At 51.3% G+C, this 20,382-nt stretch overlaps 2 protein-coding genes across 12 annotated transcripts in view; both read right to left on the bottom strand.

The window, feature by feature from the left end:
• SEC14L5 (SEC14 like lipid binding 5) overlaps window positions 1-2,584 on the bottom strand; it is a 39,885-nt gene extending 37,301 nt beyond the window's left edge. For 2 of the 4 annotated variants that reach the window (XR_013939787.1, XM_080557159.1), the window contains exon 1: window positions 2,232-2,363. The gene's annotated coding sequence lies outside the window, so the exon portion shown is untranslated. Of the gene's footprint in view, window positions 1-2,231 lie in introns of all 4 variants that reach the window. The other 2 variants (XM_080557160.1, XM_080557158.1) reach the window with 2 other exon arrangements.
• Window positions 2,585-7,887: 5,303 nt separating this feature from the next.
• The window catches only part of LOC308178469 (syntaxin-binding protein 4-like), a 56,103-nt gene continuing 43,608 nt past the window's right edge, over window positions 7,888-20,382 (bottom strand). For 7 of the 8 annotated variants that reach the window (XM_080557151.1, XM_080557148.1, XM_080557152.1 and 4 more), the window contains 11 exons: window positions 19,455-19,552; window positions 16,934-17,030; window positions 15,830-15,957; window positions 15,131-15,223; window positions 14,568-14,633; window positions 14,169-14,357; window positions 13,736-13,852; window positions 12,505-12,554; window positions 11,446-11,576; window positions 10,068-10,125; window positions 7,888-9,287 (listed from right to left, as the gene is read on the bottom strand). In XM_080557151.1, coding sequence (XP_080413277.1) covers window positions 9,182-9,287; window positions 10,068-10,125; window positions 11,446-11,576; window positions 12,505-12,554; window positions 13,736-13,852; window positions 14,169-14,357; window positions 14,568-14,633; window positions 15,131-15,223; window positions 15,830-15,957; window positions 16,934-17,030; window positions 19,455-19,552 — 1,133 coding nt within the window. In that variant the 3' untranslated portion in view covers window positions 7,888-9,181. The remainder of the gene's footprint in view (window positions 9,288-10,067; window positions 10,126-11,445; window positions 11,577-12,504; window positions 12,555-13,735; window positions 13,853-14,168; window positions 14,358-14,567; window positions 14,634-15,130; window positions 15,224-15,829; window positions 15,958-16,933; window positions 17,031-19,454; window positions 19,553-20,382) is intronic. The other variant, XR_013939786.1, reaches the window with a different exon arrangement.

The following is a 20,382-nucleotide window of genomic DNA, read 5'->3' as shown; positions in this document are numbered from 1 at the left end:
CGCTGAAATGATGAGCAGGTACGTTCAACCACCTTGTAGAGAAGGCCAAGAAGCAGCTATGCAACTACAGAATACATCTGCTCCTTAAATGTCCATCCTGCCACTCCAGCCTCCCCAGCAGCCCAGGCTACCTGTTCTGTATTTACATCTGGCTAAAAGCACTATTAGGAAACGTGGCTCGGATAAAGAGCAGTGACTCCCTGAACCACAGCTCCATCACTTCTAACCGTCAGTCCACACCTAGAGGCAGACCTGTGCCACGCACTGGGCAGCACCAAGGAAGACCACGGTCTCAGCCAGCCGAGCCCAGCAGTTTGAAGAACTCAGGCTGGAGCAGTCAACGCACTGAGACAACACATCTAACCCACCTTCACCCACCTCAGTTAGACACTACAAGTCCTTCAGATATTGCACACCTGGTCACGTAGGACAGCGGCAGTGACCCCACTTCACAGAGCATCCCGTGACACTGTGACAGCAACGCCAGCAGCACGGGGACTCGACAGCCTGGGGCTCCCCGCAGAGTCCAGCTGGCCCACATGCCCCTTTCGCTACAGCCCATGCAGCAATTCACAGATGAACCAAACCCTAGAAGGCAGCGAGTTAATTATAAGCTTGAGATGCACCAGCTGGCACTGCACCAGGGGAAGGAAGGCACGGAAGGGAAGGACACAGCCCCTGACTGCACACGCATTTCCCTGCTGTAACTGCGGCAGCATTTCGGAGAAAAGGTGAGTTTTTAACATAGCACGCAAAGCCATCGCTACGAGTTAGCTGAGCCCGAAGACCGGGAGGGCTCCCAAGGGGAACACACACCACAACACACACAGCTGAGGGAGGAGAGGCAGTGCCATGAGCTACATGCTTCCACTTTATTTAGGATCATCCACTATGCACCTGAGGGATTTTCCATATGCTTAACTTTTATTCTATTATTTGTCGGGGAGGCATACTTGACAGAGTATGGCCAGATGGTTGGTTGGAAATGAGAAACTGCGTTTATATATTAAATATACATAAAGCCCAGAATCAAAGTCCCTGACCCCTGCTTCCCACCAAGGCTACTACGAAGTCCTCCTTCCACATTACGAAGCTCCTTCCACATTAGGACTGCCTGTTGGATGGTGAAACCCGGCAGCCAGGGACTTTATTAAACTTCTCCCACGCATGGTGGCTTCTTTTCAGATGGAGGAGCACAACTGAGTAGGGTTGTTGTGGTTGTTTTTTGTTTTTTTTTTTGTTTTGTTTTGTGTTGGTTTTGTCGTTGTTGTTGAGGGTTTTGTTTGTTTGCATTGACAAAACCCTGCTGAAAATAGCAAGGGTTCCAGACTTCCTCAAATTGTATTCCAACATGTGAAAGGCAGCCGCAGCACCCAGCTAAGTTGACATTTACGGTTAGGGAAGTGGGACTCGGTGGGGCTGTAGCCTTTTACCCCACCTTCTAGAGCAACATTGCGAGGAAGGTGTGCGTGACACCTCCTGTGCCTTGACGGCCTTTCGCTTCAGTAGGTGCTGTCACAGCACCTCGTATCACAGCGTCTGTGACACAAGACGGTACCGAGCTGCAGGATATTTATTAGAGCTCCTTCACATAAGAATAAGCTCTGTCCTTTACAGCTTGATACAGGGAAGCTGAAAACGGAGCGGCGCAGCAGTACGCTTTCGCTGCCTTTTAGAAGCCGGCACCTCCTCAGACAGGACCTCACCTTCCTGCCCCCGCTCACCCCCGAGGAGCGTGCACGCTGCCGGGGCGAAGCAGCACGAGGGCTGCGAGCCAGCAGCCTGCGCCCCTCGCAGAGGAGCCCGGAGCCCTGTCAGGGGCTACAGCCAAGCACAAGCAACGCAAGCATCCAAAGAGCATCCGCACGTTGCTCACAGCACAAGGAGCAGCATCTTCGGCCGGGAAGGGAAGAAGCAAAGGGAACGACGTAAGGCACTCTGCTCTCGGAGCTCTGTGAAGTTGGCCGTTTCCTCCACGCACGCACCAGATCAGCTTCGAGCCCAGCACCTCCACACCTCCACCGCGTCCTTCCTAGCGGGTCTCACAGAGAACCGCCCGTGCCCCGCAGCGCCCACCCGTGCCCCGCAGCGGGCGGGTGCCGGTCAGCCGCCCCCGAGGCCGGCCCCCGGCCGCCCAACAAAGTTCCCTTCGCGGGGCACCCGCGAGCCTCCCCCCGCCCTCGGGCCGCCGCGTTCCGGCGCAGCGGCCGCCCCGGATCACCCCCGCTTACCGGCGGTACCGGCGGCTGCGTCCCGGCGCTGCCCGCAGCGCTACCGGCCCCGGCTGGCGGCGGCCTCCCGGCCCCGGGCGGGGCTGCGCGGCGGCGGCGGCGCTGCGCCCCTCGGGGCGGCTCCGGGGACCCGGGGGGGCGGGCAGGCGGCGGGGCCGGGCCGGGCCGGGCGGGAGGCGCGAGGCGGCCGGGGCAGGGCCGGCATCTTGCGGCGGCCCCGGGGCGGGGCGGGCGGGTATGGGGCTGCCTTCCACCCGAAGGCGGCTGCGGCCCCGCTCCTTGCCCGGCGCCGGCACCGGGTTCCCCGCGAGACAGCGGCAGCCGGGCCCGGCGGCCCCCCCCCCCCGCACCACAACCGAGGGACCGAGCGCGGCCGTGCCCCAGCCCCCGCCTCCCCGTCACGGCCCGGCCCCCGGCCCCGCCCCGCCGCGCGGCGCCGCAGAGCGCTGTCCATTGTGCTGCGCGCGGCCCCGCCCGTTCGGCCCCGCCCGTTCGGCCCCGCCCGTTCGGCCCCGCCCGTTCGGCCCCGCCCGTTCGGCCCCGCCCGTTCGGCCCCGCCCCTCGCGGTGTTACCTCAGGCGCCGTGGGGGTCGCTGAGGGAGCGCTTGGGGACAGGGCGGGTGGCCCCGGTTTTCTCTTCCCCCCCGTGCCTCATAAGGCTCGGGGCTGTACGGTCCCTCAGGAGGGGTGTGCGCACGGGAGCCTGCCCTGAGCCGAGGTCACCGGCTGCGCGCCGCGGGCCGTAACTTCACGGCGCTGTGTGGGGGTGGATTTGTAGCGTGCCTCACGACGCAGGGCTGTGCGCTCAGAGCTAACGTTCCCATAGCTGGTTTCGCCCTGAGTTAAGTGGCGGTCAGCCAAGTGCCCGTGGGCTCCATTCCCACCTCCGAGCTTCTTTTCCTCAGTCATTGCACATGAGGAGACGTTTTACCATGAACCGTGGGGAGGCTGCGCTCTCCCCCTGCTGCAGAGCACACGGTGAGGGGCACCACGTACTGGGGTGCCTCAGGCACAGCACAGCTAGCAGGCAGAGGGGGTGCTTGTCCCACTCTGCTCTGCCTGGTGCAGCCTCACCTCGAGCACTACATGCAGGTTTGGGCACCATGATGTGAGAGGGATGTAAAACTGTTAGAGAGTGTCCAAAGGAGGGCTACAAAGATGTTGAAGGGCCTAGAGAGGGCCCTGTGAGGGGCAGCTGATGTCCCTTGGTTTGCTCAGCCCAGAGCAGAGCAGGCCGAGGGGAGGCCTCATGGCGGCCTGCAGCTCCCTCACGAGGGGAGCGGAGGGGCAGGCGCTGAGCTCTGCTCTCTGGGGACAGCGACAGGACCCGAGGGAACGGCATGGAGCTGGGACAGGGGAGGGTCAGGCTGGGGGTTAGGAAAAGGTTCTGCACCCAGAGCGTGATCGGGCACTGGGACAGGCTGCCCAGGCCCATGGTCACAGCACCAGGCCCGCTGAAGTTCAAGAAGCATTTGGACAATGCTCTCACACATCGGGTCTGGTTTTTGGGTGGTCCTGTGTGGAGCCAGGAGTTGGACTCGATCCCTATGTGTCCCTTCCAATTTGGTGCCACACTGGGGTGGCAGCAGCAGCTGCTGAGCAGGCACATGGTGCTGGGGCAGGAGTGCAGGGCACCAAGAAGTGGTGGAGGAGAGGATGTGGGAGACCAGCCCGGGAATGCTTTGCACCTTCAGAAACCTCCTTTCAAGATCTCCCAAGGGACCAGCTGACACTTTGCAGATGTTACTAAAAACATCTTGTCACATGTTTCTTTTCCTGCCTCCTTATCACTTCTAGCTGTAGAGCATCCCCTTATCTGGGCAGGCATTTCAGGAAGCTGCAGACCTATTTCTGATCAGTAATGTTTCCTGAAGCATTCTACTGTCTCAAACCGAGGAGACCAGCCTGACGCTGCTCTGTAAACAAAGATCCCGCAGAGCCCTCAAATGGCAGAAGGCTCTGAAAGCTGCAGCCAGAGCAGCCAGCATCTCCTAGGGGCCTGTGCAGAAGGTCTGGGCATTGAAAGCCACAAAAGTCTTGGATAACTTTATAAAGTTATCCAAGACCTGTGACATCTACCTTCACCTATGCTGTCATAAAATGCTTTCCCATTCAGGATGTCACATTTTCAGAGAAATGGTATTCCTCTTCCACCTCTATCACTGTAAAATTTCCTTAGAGAAAACAGAGGGAAAAAAAAACACAACCAAGCAATCAAACAAAAAAAACTCCACTATTTCCACCCTCTTTCTACAACACACCAGCCCATTGCTACTTCGTAGCTTAATAGCATGGCATGTATGTTCTAGCCATAAAAACAGGTCAAGGTTTTGGAGAGTAACTTCCTGCCCTCTCCCCTGCTGGGCAGCCTTAACTAGAATTCCGTTTTTCCAACGTGTGTTTGTCTCCTGGCGCCAGAAGGTCACCTTGGCATTTTGCAGATTTGGTAGGCTACCTTTCTTCCAGCATAGAGGCAAATCTCTGTTGGCATTCCTAAGTGCCCCGAAGCCTCCGCATCCTAGCTTGTCACACTTTTACCTGCAGGGATGGGCTGTCTGCCTCAAGGGCTGGCATTCAGCCCTCAGTATTTCTCATGGGAGCTGCTCAGATAGAAGTTCTCACCCTCTAGCAGCCCAGCCCTGCCAGTCTCTGCGGTTAGAAATAAGAATGTCCCCCAGGAAGGACGTCTGGTCTGTAGATACCGTTCAGCCTCCACTTCTGCCATTACCAAGGGCTTTTCACTGCAAATTCTCTCTTCCTCTAAACTTTCCTGCCTCATCTGTGGGAGTAAGTTGAAAAAAAAACTCAGCAGAAATTCAAACAAGGAGGTGCATTGCGTGAGGAAAAGAATTTGCAGGGATTCTTCATGTTATTGTTATTCCTGTTTACTTTATTACAAAAGCAGCTGATCTCTGAAGGAGCTGCAAAGGAGGTTTATGGCAGTGGTCTGTCTGGGAGGGGCTGGCTTAGACCACAGGTTAGGTGCAGGAGAAAGATCATGAAAAAGTAGCATATCACAGACAGCCCAGCCCTTTCTGCACTGGCGCACTAAGTCGCTTTCCAGCCCTCATTCACATGTGCTTAACAGCCCTTAGAAAATCAGCATTGTTTAAACATTAAAGTGTCTCTTTAAAAATTCAGCAGCAAAGTTCACCTGTTTTTTAGAGCCATATTTAAAGCACTGTGGAAGTGCATCTCCCCTCTCTAGAACTGGGCTTCTGTCCAGCCCCTGTCACTGGGTGGAGTGAAAGAGGAGGCTCTGCAGCCTCCAGCGCTGGGCGCCACCACACCAGCCTCCCCAGCGGTGCTCGGGGCCAGCCTTCACCCTGCCGTGAGAAGCACATCTCCACAGAGACACCTTTTAGCACTTAGCCTAGCTCTGTTTCACAAAAACCAAGCAGAAGTTGGGTCTGTTGTTTTCAGAGTCAGCAGAAGTTAACATCTTGAGGCTTTCTTCACTAAAAGCGCAGATCAGCAGGACATCATACCACACCAGTTTCCAGATCCTTTTGTGCCACAGGGCCAAGCCCCATATTCTGTGGGTCCGTAGGGCTTTGCCTTCCTTATGCCACTCACATAAGCTGATGCTACCAGCCCCATTTTTGTCTTGTGCAAAACTGAGATGAAATGTGCTGCCCAAGGTCACACAGTGAGGTGGCAGAGATCACTGGCAGAGATGAAACAGGAGATCTAATGAGCTCCAGTCCAGCACATCTTACAGCAGATTCAGTTACCTTACCATCAGACTGCAGATAAACGGTGTACTAATGGCTCTCAGCTACATTCACCTTTCAAGATAGTGCCTAGGTGGCCAGCTGCCCAACCTCCCCTTTTCCTGCAGCTGTTAAAATAAACCCAAACTAGATCTGACTGTCCATTTTATTAGGGAACAAGGGCTCCCAACCGCTGGCCAACCCATGGGTAAGAACTGAACTTCTGCTTAACATAAGAAAAATGCAAAATAAAACCATCACATCAGGGATATTTAACACCCAGAGCTTCCAGGTTAACAGCTGACGCTGCTGATATTCTTTAGGTCCATCTTTATGAGTTTATACACTTGCAGTGAATTGAACGCAGTCTGTTATGTCTATGTAGAGGGACGGCTTGCATTTCCCCTAGTGGCTTATAAAATACTTGCCAGTTTACATTTTAACCACTCAGTAAGATCTGATACCATGCAGGAATCATTTTTATCAATACTCCTCCTCCTCCTCACTGTTTGGACATACTGGGGTCCTCTTCCACAAATACAGCATGCTGTGACTGCAGCAGATCTGCAGAACCTTACAAGCAAGCTATAATATTGCAAATGAAGAAAGAATTCAGCTTTCTAAGAGTACCAGGCAAGTCCTGTATAAATAAGATGAATCCTGTTTAAATGACATATTCTGTGACTTCCCTTTCTGTGCTTTGTTCCTTTACACGTTTCCTTTTTGCCTCTTGGTAGCTCTGCGAAGAGGTGTCACCCCACTGCTTGCTGAGTTCTGCCTGATCCCACTTGCCTAGGAGAAAAGCATGACACAGGTTTGTTATTCTGGGTCACCGAAATCAGCATCACCTCCAGGAGCACAGCTCTCGTCACATCTTAGCTTTCAACATTTCTCTGAAAAGGTAGCAGTTAGCAACAACGCTATTAATAGGAGTTTGGAAAGATTTCTGTGCTTGAAGCAATGGCAAAAGGAACGTGATAAGTTCAAAGAAAATAATGGAAACCAGCTAAACAGTATGGCTGCTTTGCAAAGCACACTCGATGCCAGGATCTCTAGTAGCCGATAGGAACACGGGTGACGACTTTTCCAAAGAGATTGCCAGTAAGCTGCGGACACAGGATTATCTGGGCTTTGTAAAAGGTTAATATCTTCACAGCTCTTTTGCTCGCAGACAGCTGAAGATATACAAAATACAGTGGCCATGGGTCAGCATCACACTGTTCCCAATCTTTGCCACGTGTGAGCACCAACTGCATTATGTTTGGGCTTGGTCAGGCTTGCCTCTGCAAGGCCACAACCCAGCACAAAAATTTTATACAAAATCTTCTTTCTTGGGCGATTAAAACATGAATCACTTGACTATGGAAGGAGCATCAAGTACATTCTCTTTCGGACCACAAAACTGATCCCTGCTGGGACAGGATTGTTCCCACTGGGCTGGGCTATTCCAGCCCTCAGCTCAATATTTATATTTTGAGAAAATCCCATGATCATTGGGATCAGTAGCAAAACTCCTGTTGAGTTCCACAAAACTAAGGTTAGGCCTAAATAACTGTTTTTCCCATAACTTGCTTCTTTCCCACTAGGTTTCTCAGGTGCTGTTGGGTATATGTAATGACACAAAACAGCTGAAGACCTGCTACTTCCGAAAATCTTGTTTGTGCTGTGCTCTGGCAAGCATGGTGAGCAGTGGCTGCAGACATCGCCCTGGAGTGGAGCCTCCAGCCAAACTTTTGCAGCTTTTGAAGACATGTTGCTATCAGCAGATCGGTATCTGCCACACAAACCCCAGGGGAACTGGCAATGCTTTTCCAGAGACAGGATAGACCAAACTGGTGAGACTGGGTTTGGCTCTGTGCACCTCTTACCTGTCTTCTTGCAGCTTTGCCCTACCTGTACAACACGGGATGAGAACAAGGCCGTAGGGGCTGAACCCACAGGTAACACCAGTAATCGCTACCGTTCCACTGAAAAAGAGCACTGGGGAACAAGCTATTAACCACAGGCTATCCCCAAAAGATTCATATCCTTTAAAAACATCTCCTTCCTGGGAATATTCTTGTGAATGGTCCAAAGAATTATGTTCGCTTTTAAAAGAAGTCCTATAATTTATTTTCTGAAGCATTTCTTCAAGAGATTTAATAAATCATGAGCTATTATATCAAATTTGACCAAAATTTCAGACTAGTTAGTTATGTGACTGTGAGATTCCATCACACAGGTAATGTTTTAGCAGTGCAGCGATAAGAGTATAGTAGATATTAACTATTTAGGCTATAAAGGACCCACATGCCTTGAACTCCCACAAAGGAAAGCTGAAATAATTGTAAAGAGTCCTGTGTAAGAGCTAGAATGCATCCCATTTTCCTGGAACTTCTAAATGCACTTTGCTGTGAGCTGCCAGAATAAGAGGGAGTTAGAAATGGGTATTCTGCTTAGAGGCGCTGGACACAATGACTGCAATCAGAACCCAGCTCAGAAAGCCAACACCTTGCGAGCAGTGTTATCATTTTATTTGCCAGACCTTGTGTTTGCTTCAGATCTCTACCGCATTCTTTGCTAACCACATACAAGCTTGCATCGTAGGTATCTAATTTCCAAGTGATGCCTCGGGCCGTTACTGAAGTATGTTCGCTATGTCCTCTCCGGCGCTGTGGGGAGCGCTTGGTGTTCGGCAGAACGTGGGCACTGGTAGCACGCAGCCGTCTCCAGCAGCTAGCTGGGATGGTGCTTTCCATTTCAAGCATTGCAGCTGGGATAAGCTATACAAGAAGAATGAAAAGAGAAGTACCTATCCCAAGACAGCTAGGACACTACAGAGTAAGCTGCTTTGATTACAGTCACTAAATGTACTTTGGTTTGTCATATGAAATACCAAGAGGAATCTGAGTCCCTTGGGTAAAGTCCATGCTCCTTTTACTACACAGGATCCAAGCTCTAAAAGGCTGCCAGTGAAATCCAGGCCTGTGTAACCTCTTGCGAATATTTTTTTCTATAAAGCTGCAAAACCAAGAGCAAATAGCCTTGTACAATAGCTCAGAGGTAGACGCGCAGGGGAAGATGCTGAAAAAGTCTTGGGCGGTTAGTCAGGAAGAATCAGTCTTGCGTTAGAAAGCTTGTTTCTCTGTCTGGTTTGCCTGGAAGCTGAAGCACCCATTTTGTGTCCTTGCCATGTCCCAGTGCAGCAGCCGCGTTACGAGCGGTCGCAGTTCTGAGCACGAGCAGGTCACGGGAGATTTATGTCGGCTTCTCAGGCAGCTCCTTGGTGGGACTCAGTGACTGCAGCTGGTCAGCCTTGTTCTGGCTCGGAGGGGGGGGCCACGTGGTCTTCTGATGAAGATGGCTGAAACAAAAACGTATGCTTTTTGTAAACTGGGGGAGGGATACAGGAGATAACATGAAGACAAGACTCGTCATTGAGTAGAGAAAAGAGGCGGCCATGGATCTCGCATGGCTCTTTGATTGTACTGGCCATCTGTTTTGCCTGAAAATGCTTCTCCTGACTTGAAATGAAGGCTTGCAAATGTCTGCTTTGTAGCTAACAAACCCTGCTTGCAGATTCTAAGGTTCAGTTAAGGCGGTCAGCTAAGGCAGTGGTCAGGTCTCAAAAGAGTACTCCTTCAGCAGGTATTTTCAGGGCATGGCTCTGTTAAACACAATTCACTTAAGAGGTTTCAGAAAAAATCTTAGAAGACTGGAGACCCAAACAGAGCCATGTTTGTCTCACTCTCCTGTGCTTGGACCTCATGGCATCTTAACACCATGACATAAAAGTCTAACACATTCATTGAGGATTTTTCCCATGCTGAGAACACAGTGGTCTTGAAAAGTGCCAGTTAGACAAGCCACAGAACCATAAATTCCCATCTGGCCTGAAGAAAAAAAAAAATCACACTTTAGAAAACAAAACAAAGATCCACGAATTCACACTGTACTTCATTGTGCTGGGCAGGAAGGCTCTTGCTGTCTAGGAAATGACTTCTTTCTCTGACATGACCATCTGGAGGCTTCTACTAGATTATCTGGTTAAAAGTTGTCAAGCAAAAAATTTGATTAAAAAAAAAAAACAAACAGGAATTCTTATTGTGTCAAAATTACAGAGCAAGACAGTTTTGACACCTACTCCTTGTAATTTGGGATTCCTTCAGCAGGCAGGCACTGGTCCCTGTCACATGGCGAAGCTGCAAATGTAAGCACACAACCAAGTGAAGGGTTAGAAAACACACCCAGTGTAAATATCACAGCTACATTATGATAACACACATTTAAATGATGCAGGCACGCTGGAAATGCTGACACATTCATCTATTAGGTGTAATCCTCATAGGCTACAATTATTTTCCTTGTGTCTTGTGCTCTGAGAAGGGGCAACGCTGGACTGCAGCGCAGGAAAGGCCACGACAGTATGTCTGGGTGATGAACAGCATCAAAGAGTAAAGACTGGGCACATATTTGGGGCTGTACGCTCACCCTATGATGAGAAGGAGGAGAAGATAAGCTCTTCTTTTGCACAGAAAGAGACAAGCGGGGTCGAATAACTGCTGCAAGAAACACTTATGGCTCACAGAATAAACTGAGAATCCCAGGCTGGGAGGTTATTCATACTTGCATGGATGCTATGTGCCCGATTTCCTCCCATCCACAGCCATGGGCGTGGGAGGCTGCCTAGGCTGATGGGTTTGCACGCCAAGGAAACGGGGGGATTACCATGCCCCTCTGCTCAGTGTTGCTGCTCTTGTACCTGGATGGTGAATGCAGGTTTGGATCCCCAGTTCAAAGCTATTAAGAAGCTGGATGAGGGCCAGCAAAGGCAGCCCTAGGGCTCATAACCTGCAAGGGGAGCTTGGGGAGGGCTGAGGGAGCTAGGCTTATTTAGCCTGGCAAAGGAGAGGCTGAAAGGCAGTCTTGCAGCACCCACTCCTACTGCAAGGGCAATTACAAAGACGTTGGAGCCAAACTCTTGCTGGCAGTAACAGACAATATAACTGGGGGCAACAGCCACAGATCACACCTTGGGCAGTTCAGACTAGACGTTAGGAAAATCTGTTTCTACATGGAGCATAATGCAGCTCGGAAACACATTATCCAGAGAGGCTGTGGATCTCCATCCTTGGAGGCTTTCAAGATGCAGCTGGCTGAAAAACACTGCCAATCCGATCTAGTGCGGGTGATGGTCCTACAGGGAGCAGAAGATCTGACTACTGTTGTCCAGCAGTCCCTTTCATAGCATTTCTGTGATTCTTTAAAACCATTCCTCTTAGTTTCTCCTGGGTAAATGCCTTTCCTCTAGCCCTTTGACTCCTTACACCATGAGTCTACTTGTCAGATTCAACTACGAGTCATATGGGTACATCTCAGCATGGGAGAAATAGGTATATTCATGGGAGGCTTAGCTGCTATAGCAAACAAGTACGGAGGGTGGTGGAAGCTGTAAATAACACTAAGCAAGCATCCTTCAGACTTGCTTGGATTCAGGTTTCTCTAGTTAGCTTAGTGCTTACCGTCCTTGTTGGAGAGGATTGGTGCTAGCAGTTCTTTAGCTTCTGACAGCAAGAGGTCAACAAGATCTGAAGATGGAAGAGATGTATCTGAGACTGCGTCTGTTTTATCCTCTTCTGTTTCACTGTTGACTCTTATAAATATGGAAAGTGCCATCAATACTTCTATCATGGAACGGTCATTGAAAATCCTGGCCAGATTCTTCTGAGGGATACTCTATGTAAATTCTGTGCATTCAGAGGAGAACTGCATCTCGATCTCACGGCATCACAGAAGAGTCTATTTTAGGCACACTTGCATTGTTGTGTTAGAAATATAAGATGTACTATCAAAGTTTTTTGTTTGTTTTTAGAATTTCTATTTATTTTTAGAATTCTTCAAAAATATTTTGCCTTCGTTATCTCAGAAATAAACATCTTGGAAACCTAACCATTAAAAAAAATTGTTTTCTGCTACCATCATTCTTAAAAATCAGCATTTTTTTAAGAGGCATTGCATTATCAACAAGACTGTGACTTTTCAACAAATTGATCAAATTTACAAAAACAAACAAAATACCACCAGAGTTCTCATAACAGAGTTCTGATACAGTTTTTTCAAGTGATAGGAGATAGCTTGAAGGGGAGTCCAAAATCCTTAACTTTATTTCTGTAACCATTCATGCAGTTAAGAGTCATGTTAGTTCTTTGCTTACACTATTAGTTTCTATAACTGCTGACAGACAAGGCCATGGTCCTAAAGCCAAACACCGACTTCTAGTCGGAAAAGCAGGTGAGTCACAACTCTGCTTCTTTGAAACAGCTTGCTTAGGGGCTCTGCTAACAAGAGCAGCTTAATCAAAGGAGTGTTTCACCTACTCATTCCCCAGAAAAGCCTGAAACGGAGGTGAAATGTTCCCAAATACCAATGGACCTGTAGCATCCTGATCATCTTTTCCCAACAGTTTCATTCCCAAAGTGACAGTATTTTTAGAAACTCCAGGCAAGGTTATGTGTGAATCACCTTCCCCTGAGAAAGGTCAGAAAAGGAAATATTTGCAGCTCCCAGAAGCCATCTCCTACCTTTTCTCATCTGGTAAGTGACTGGGTGTGCTCAAGACCTTGTGAACGTTCTGCCATAAAAGAAAAAAAAAAGAGGGGGAAAAAAAAGGTTTCAAACTCGTAGGAATGAATAATTCCTGAGAACAAACCTCATGGATTTTTGCTGCTGATCAGATTTAATATGACAGTAATCAGCTTCTGCTTATTCATTGCCCTTGAAGCGAATATCTCAAGGCCTTTTGCAACACAGGCAACATTCACAGCCTATGCAAATATACAGACACATCTGAATTATGCATTTTAATACCAATGTTAAAGTATACCAAATGCACCATAAAAATACTCTTCCAAAGAATAGTTTTGCAGGCTACATTTCAGCAAGTCCATGGTTTCTGGATTGTACTTGCACATGTAATTTCTCATTATGGTTAGTGAATGCTCAATCACTACTGAGGGATGTATAAAAGGAAGACATTTTATCCCAGTAGCCAAAATCCTGTGATGTTTGCCCCTGGGACCTAGCCAAATCCATTTGCAAAGTCCAGCCCCAGACTGCATACACCCCAGTGTACACACCTAGTGCTGCAGGTCTAGAGGCATTTTAATTCTTCCTTCTCTGAGGCAGGGGGCACAGAATCTACACTTCCTTTCTCTCCACTGTTTTCTATTGATCTCAAGATCTCCTGGGACAGGTTACTAGTAGCTGAAGCAGATACCATAATCCTAGTGCTTCCCATGCTGGCCAGTTTACTAACTACACAAGCTTTGTACAGGCAATGAAGTGGAAGAACAGACAATTAAAAGGCTAAAGCAATTATATATGTGATTTTTCAGGAAATCTAGGGGGGGGGAAAGCACTGAAAGAGCAAAACTACTCCTCGAGTTCACATTGGCTGTGCAGAGAAGCAACTGGCCAGCCATGCAAAGGGAAGGACAAAATGCATGATTTTGACTGTCATGTCCAGAGAAGTTCCCGGAGCAGCAGGGAAGAATCGGTGCGTGCTGGGGACAGCAGAGCCACAGGGCAAAAACTGCACCACGCCATTTACACGGCTGATGGGTAAAGGAACATGCATGAGCTTGTTCCCCGGTTTCTCCTAACCAACAGACAGTGCCTTGTTAGAATGAGAAGGAATAAAAATAAATAAATTTCTTGCTTATGGACCAGGAAATTAGTTGGACTTGCAAAATCCCTGTTAAGGTAAGAGGCCACAGCACTGCCACCAGCACCAGAGGCAGCTGAGCACGTCACCTGCACAAACAGGAGCAGTTTCCTATTGCAGATCTCCAGGCGCTTCCGTGAGACTTCTGATTTCCGTAACTGGCCGTCAGCCAGGGACAACTGTCTTTTCAGTTCCAGGATGTCCTCCTGAGATGGGGCCAGAGAAGAACAGAAATGAGATGATGAAACTCCAGCCTTGGCTTTTGGCAACATCAGCTTATGGCATTTTCTACAAGCAGAAAACCACAGTCCTCTTGGAATGGCCGGTGGTAATCGTACAAATTATAACACACACCCAAAGACTGTGCTGACCTTGTTGTCATACATGACAAATAACGTATTTGCTATAGTCATTTTCTCCTTTAAATGGAGAAGGGGATAGAACCCCCAGAAGAAGGGTCAGCAGGGTAGGCTTTTTCCCCTCCCACTGGTCTTTTATTCCCAGACTCAGGGGTTGCATTACCTCTATTTCGGCCACATGTTTTGCTTTCTTCCCTGCCAGCTGCATCTTCAGTTCTGCAATTTCGGCTTCCAGCAAGTGGATCACTTCCTCGTAGTCCTGCTCTGCGCTGTGAGCCTGTCTCTGCACAACCTCAGCCATCTGCAGCTTGCTGTGCAGCGTTCGGTTCTCGGAGAGGAAGCCCAGGGCTTTCTGGAAGCAGCGAGAAGTTGTGGTGAATGCACTGCGTCCCCCTTGGCCGCCGAGCACCAAACCCACCCCGGCAGCCCCTGTCCTAGTGGAGGCTGGGACGCAGGCAGGAAGAGCCCCCACGGCTCAGCCTTTCCAGGTCAGGGACAGCCTGAGGGTGTTGAAGTAACACCAACATCATGAGACACATCCAGCAACCAGCTCTCCACTAACCTGGTTCAGCCGCTGAAGCTCATCTTCCATTGACTTCTTACTGTTTTCCACCTCTTTCAGGAGAGACTAGGGAAAATATTGTCACCAGATTAGAAGCAACAAGCAACAGGACATCCTCTAGAAGATGCCCTGCTCTTTTAGCTCCTACCCCCAGAGCAATACAGACAGCAGCAGCCATATGTGCTGTTGCCCTGTTACCGCACTTGGTGGGCTGCGACCTGCATGCGCGCGGGGTCCCCGCTGCACCGAGCCACGATGCTGGCAGCTGTGCAGCAAGGTGCTTCTATGAGCCATGGGCTTGAATTATTTGCATTACAAGGTGTCACAGCTTTAAATGTACTTCCTCAATGTAAAAAAAAAATAGTGGCTGCATACTCTTTAAGTTATAAGCTTTCATTTGAGCTTGAGAGAAAGCTGGAGGTAAGGAGAGGAGTGGGTGGGAGCCTGCTTGGTACAGAGGAGACCCCTCAGTAAGGACAGGCCACCCCACAGCCCTCCCATACGACCAGAGAGTGCCAGCAGAAGGCACCAGTTGAGGGGTCTGCTGGGAGGACAGGCTCCACCTTTAGCCGTCGGACTTCTTGCCGCAGGTCCGTCATCTCCAGCTGCAGCTGCTCCAGCTCCTCGCTGCCGTTGCAGCTGAGCGAGTCGAGGGTCTGCAGGGCAGAAGGCAGCGTTAAGTACCACTCGTGCGCTACCAAAACCATGGGCCTAGATCGCAGGTGTACTGCTTTCCATACCCAATAACTATTAATCTTGGAAAAGGTGTTGGCATTTTTAGGATTGAAAGGCACACTGAATAATTCAGCTGAAGGATTCCCTCCCCTCACCCACCAGAATTTCTGCCTCTGATCCCTGACATAGCTGGAACAGCTGTGCTACAGTGAATTTTCATTTTGAGCCAAGTGAAATTAGTTGGGATTGATTAATTATGGCTAATTCACCTGCATCACTCTGAGTGACATAGGCTGTTTCCTTCACATCACCCCATAGGTGGTGTTGTTGCTTTATTAAAACAGCGGACTCTTTTACATAATTTCCTATAATAAGAATGATTAAGGGATCCTTATCCCTTCTTTGTATAACTCAAGAACAATCAGAACCTGAGAATACAGCTTTTCCCTTAGAATCCCATGTATTTATGTATCAAGAAAAGTAGTGTTCTAAGCGACCCTGCACAGCCGCCCCTGCACAGCCCCACAAAAATCTGCTTCCCCCGGGGACGGTGCAGCCAGGGCCGCCTGAGCGCCAGCCCGACTCACCGGGGAGTGAAACGCCGACGTGTCCAGCAGACTGGCCACCTCATGCTGGGTGAAGAGCACAGAGCTGGAATCCAGGCCGGCCTCATCCAGCTCGTCCTGCATCACGTCCCTGAGCGCTTGGAGGAGATCTGCGAGAAAGAGGTGGCTTTTGCAGGGAGGGGAGAGAAAAGCACTGCTTTTGGGGGAGAAAATGCCATAGGTTTAGGGAAATCCCAACTGACAGGCAGAGCAAGTTTAGAGATACCAAAGAATCTTCTCTCAGTTCTTTGATGGTCCCAGCAAACTCAAATAAGTTCATAGAATGACAGAATCACAGAACGGTTTGGGTGGGAAGGGACCTTAAAGCCCGTCTGGTTCCAACCCCCTGCCATGGGCAGGGACCCCTCCCACCAGACCAGGTCACTCAACGCCCCATCCAGCCTGGCCTTGGGCACTGCCAGGGATGGGGCACCCAGAGCTTTTCTGGGCAGCCTGGGCCAGTGCCTCACCACCCTCATAGGAAAGAATTTCTTCCTAATTATCTAATCTAAATCTATCCTCTTTTACTTTAAGGCCATTACTGCTAAGTTGCTGATAACCTTTACCAGACTGTTGTGTTTTTTTTTTTTTTAATAGTGAAAAAATGTCAAATTGGAAAAAAATTGTACTTCTAAATAACAAAACAAACAACAAACAAACAAAAGACGACCCCTCCCCCACATACCTGCAGTTTTCACGGTGGTTCTCAGAGTTCTAAAATTTCAGTCCCAAGCACCATTTCTCTGACCCATGTCACCCACCTGCCTGCTGGCATTTCTCATGTTTTTGATTCAAACAAAACAATCCAAATCAATGGCTTCAGCACTGCGGGGGGGTATTAAATGGACAGGTCTGAACATCAGGATTTGTTTTGTGTGGAGGAGAGCCCGCGTGGGACACACGCAGCCTGCGCCGAGGATGGGAGGAGGCATCGAGGTGTTTGTGACTTCTCCTAACTGCTTGTGAGCAGTGCCCAGCAGGGAGCTTCTGGCCAAGCTGCTGCCTTTCAGCAGGCGCCTGCCTCCTCCCTCAGCCATCAGCAAAGCTGCACAAAAGCTAAGAGCCTGCTGGCAGCTGCCTGCTCACCTCCATAGGCCACCGTCCCCTGCGAGTCCGTGGTCAAAGTTTGCCGCAACTGCCTCTTCTTCTCCTCGGTAACCTCCAAACCGAGGTACTGCAGAACCTGCAGCAGGAACGATGAATGTTTAATAAAAATAACTGCATGAAAAACACCGCTGGGAAAGCACTGCTGTGAAGTAGAAAGCAACGCTTTCTCCTGGAAGCGACTCTCCAGGCATCACCTCCTGGAGGAGCAGGCTTGGGCTGGACTTCCAGGCTCTCATTTCCCACACCTGCACAGAAATGCCTGTTCCTGAAGCCAGGGACACGTTCGTGGCCCTCCAAGAACATTTTGTACAGGTGGCAAACAGATTTGCAGCTATTACAAATGGGCAGGAGCTTTATCAAAGCCTGTGGAGCTGCAGCAATGCTCAGCTGCCAGGAGCTCGGCCTCTCTGCTTTCTGCCCAGGCACCGTGCTTGGGACTGAGGAGATAAAAGCTATTCACGGACTATTTCCTGCGGCAACGGGAGACATTCAAACATTTTGTCTCTCGCTGCACCTTTTGCTCTCTTATTACGCATGATGCGCTGACTTCTGATACTTATCAGCTCAGCCCCTGGGCACTGCACAGAAGTGGCTAAACCTGTGCAAACGCCACTTGGTGCCAGCGGCAGCAAGGAAAAGGCTTTAAAAGACAATGTCAGGCTCAGCAGAGAACCTGGGAATGGGCCAAAGCTAAAGCTAGAGCTCTTTCTCCCTGCTGCCGTAGGCTGAGCCCGCAGCTCCCCCTCGCAGGGGTCCCCCTGCCTCCGTCCCGGCCGTGTCGCCCCCGACCCAGGCCCGCAGTGGTGCCTGCTCCCAGCGCTGGAGTCCCCTAGAAGGGGATGGCGAGCGCCCACCCTCCTCCCACTGAAGAGGAGCTGGTTTTATACCCGTGGCAGAAAATGCAAGCTTAAATTGGGAAGGGAAGGGAAGGGAAGGGAAGGGAAGGGAAGGGAAGGGAAGGGAAGGGAAGGGAAGGGAAGGGAAGGGAAGGGAAGGGAAGGGAAGGGAAGGGAAGGGAAGGGAAGGGAAGGGAAGGGAAGGGAAGGGAAGGGAAGGGAAGGGAAGGGAAGGGAAGGGAAGGGAAGGGAAGGGAAGGGAAGGGAAGGGAAGGGAAGGGAAGGGAAGGGAAGGGAAGGGAAGGGAAGGGAAGGGAAGGGAAGGGAAGGTTTAGGAGAAAACTTGCAAGCTCGTGTGCTGCTTGGCGAGGAGGAGGCGAGCGCGGCAGGTGCCGCAGGGTGGCAGCAGCCGCCCGCCTGTGCCCCGCATCGGGCCGGGGCCGGGGCGTTCCCCCGCGCCCCCCAAAAGCCCGCAGCACCCCGGGGTGTGGGGGGGGGAGGTCCACGCACCCCACAGCCAGGGCGGGGAGCGCGGCCCCCTGCGGGCGCCCTGCCTTTCACCGGGGTTTTGGGTGAGCAACTGGGCAGCTCCGCTCCCGCCCTCGGACGGTGCCCTGGCGGTGAATTTTCCTCCACAAGCTGGAAGCCCTGCCCGGAGCCCAGCGCTGCGGCCGCCTTCGGCCTCTCTTCTGCCCGAGGTCCCCCGGCAGCGAGAGCAGACCCAGGGGGCCGGGGGGCTGCTGCCCCCCCCCCAGCTCCACACGTACACGGTGCGGCCCCCGGGGCTTCTGAGCCGCCTGCAGCACCCAGGGGTGGTGAGAGGAGCCGTGATTCCCCCAAACGCCCCTCGAGCCACGATGGGGGTGTTTCCCTACACCCTGTTCTCCCTTTGGAGTTTCTGAGGCTGGACGCATCCTCCAGCAAACTCAGCTGAAGAGTCGAGACTTGGTAACAAACACAGCTTGGTCTCAGCTGCGATGCCTCTGTCTCAACGATTAGATGAAGTAACTGCAGTGCGTGAGCAGCGTGATGCCCGGAGGGAAGTCGGCACTCAGGGCACCGCACGCCGGAGCTCCTGCTGTCCCCAGCACAGCCCCGCTGGCCTCGCGGCGAGGAACTGGGCGGCAGCAGGCCCTGCTCGGCGTAGGACACCACGCGCAGATTAGAGCACTGAGCAAGTGCAGTAGCTTTATTCTGTGCGAACAGCCGGGCTGATTCTCTTGGACTATTTCTATTCAGTTTTGCACTTTATAATCCCTCCAGAAAGCAAGTGACCCAGTGACCCCAATGCTAATACCTGGCGCAGTCCTCCCACACCCCAATGAGCCGCTGGGGCAAATGGAAAGGTCTCGACCTGCTCCCGGCTCAGGCCTCCAGCGGGACCCAGCACCCCGGGCTGCCTGCAGGTGCTGCTCCAGCAGCGAGACCCCCGGGGGTCCCAGTCTCTTTGTGGGGGCACAGCCACAGCAGGGGCTGTCACATCCCAACAGACAGCCACCCCTCCTGGCGCACAGCCGCCCAGGTCCTTCATCTGGTGAGCACACTGCGCATTGCTCCCCAGTTCCCTCCTCCTGGCCTTCCTCGTTGGCCCCGCAGCTCTTCCGCAGCAAAAACAAGGCAAGGAGACTGCACCCTGGGGGAGGGACGGAGAAGAGGCCACTCACCAGCTCCAACTTGCCGTCCTTGAGGCGGATGTGGGGGTCCAGCGCTACTCTGGGCTTGCTGCCTGCAGCCACCCCCTGGCTGGGGGCCGAAGTGGGCGCTGAAAAGCCAGGAGGAAATGTTAACGGACGAGTACTTGCGTAGAGGAAAGAGGTGCCTGCTAAGGACAATTTGGGGCAGAATATATCTGCGTAAAATATATTTCTGTGCGGCAGAGCAAAATCAAAGAGCGGGATTTTTTAAAATCCACTCCTGGAAGCCCAAACCAGGCCACCATGGAAAGGACTGGACACTGGGGGAATGACAAACCCATGCTGAAACTGGGCTTCCTCGTGGCTTAAAACAGGGTGTTTCACCTGGGGACCCAGGGCTGCCAAAAGGCCACTGCAGAAATTTCCAGTCACAAGGTTTTTGGGGTCTTGGGGTCCATACTTAAGGTGATCTATTTAAAAGAAAACATAAATCTGCTTCTATTCTGTCTACTCTAACTGATTGAGCAAAACTGAAAGCCAAGTAGCAACATCTTATAAAATACAGCCTTGGCCTTTCACAACACCCGTGGAATAGAGAACTGAAGCATTAAGAGCAATGTGGAAAAAACATTGGTGCAAGACTTCTTCCCTCCCTGAGACTGCAAAAAGCCTTGAACCCTTCTCCCCAGTCGCTGGGGCAAATTATTGGGGTAGGAGCTGCGTGCACTGCGAGGCACAGAGGGAACCTGCAACCAGAGCAACTGCAAGGTTTTGATGAGAGGAGGAAGGGCAGCTGCCGCATGGGCTGAAAGCTGTTACAAGAGGGGAAGAACGAGCTGCTGACAGCTGGCTCCTCCTTGCTGTCACTGCCCTCAGAGCTCGGCGGTGCAGAGCGCAACTCCCAGTGCCATGCCCTGGCACTTGTGCTCCTCCATCCCTGGAGGAAACCCACAATTAA

The sequence above is a fragment of the Anser brachyrhynchus genome, assembly GCF_964034855.1.
Source record: "Anser brachyrhynchus genome assembly, chromosome: 15".
Taxonomy (NCBI): domain Eukaryota; kingdom Metazoa; phylum Chordata; class Aves; order Anseriformes; family Anatidae; genus Anser; species Anser brachyrhynchus.
Note: the sequence above shows the minus strand (reverse complement) of the source record. Positions and strands in the feature narration are given on the sequence as shown.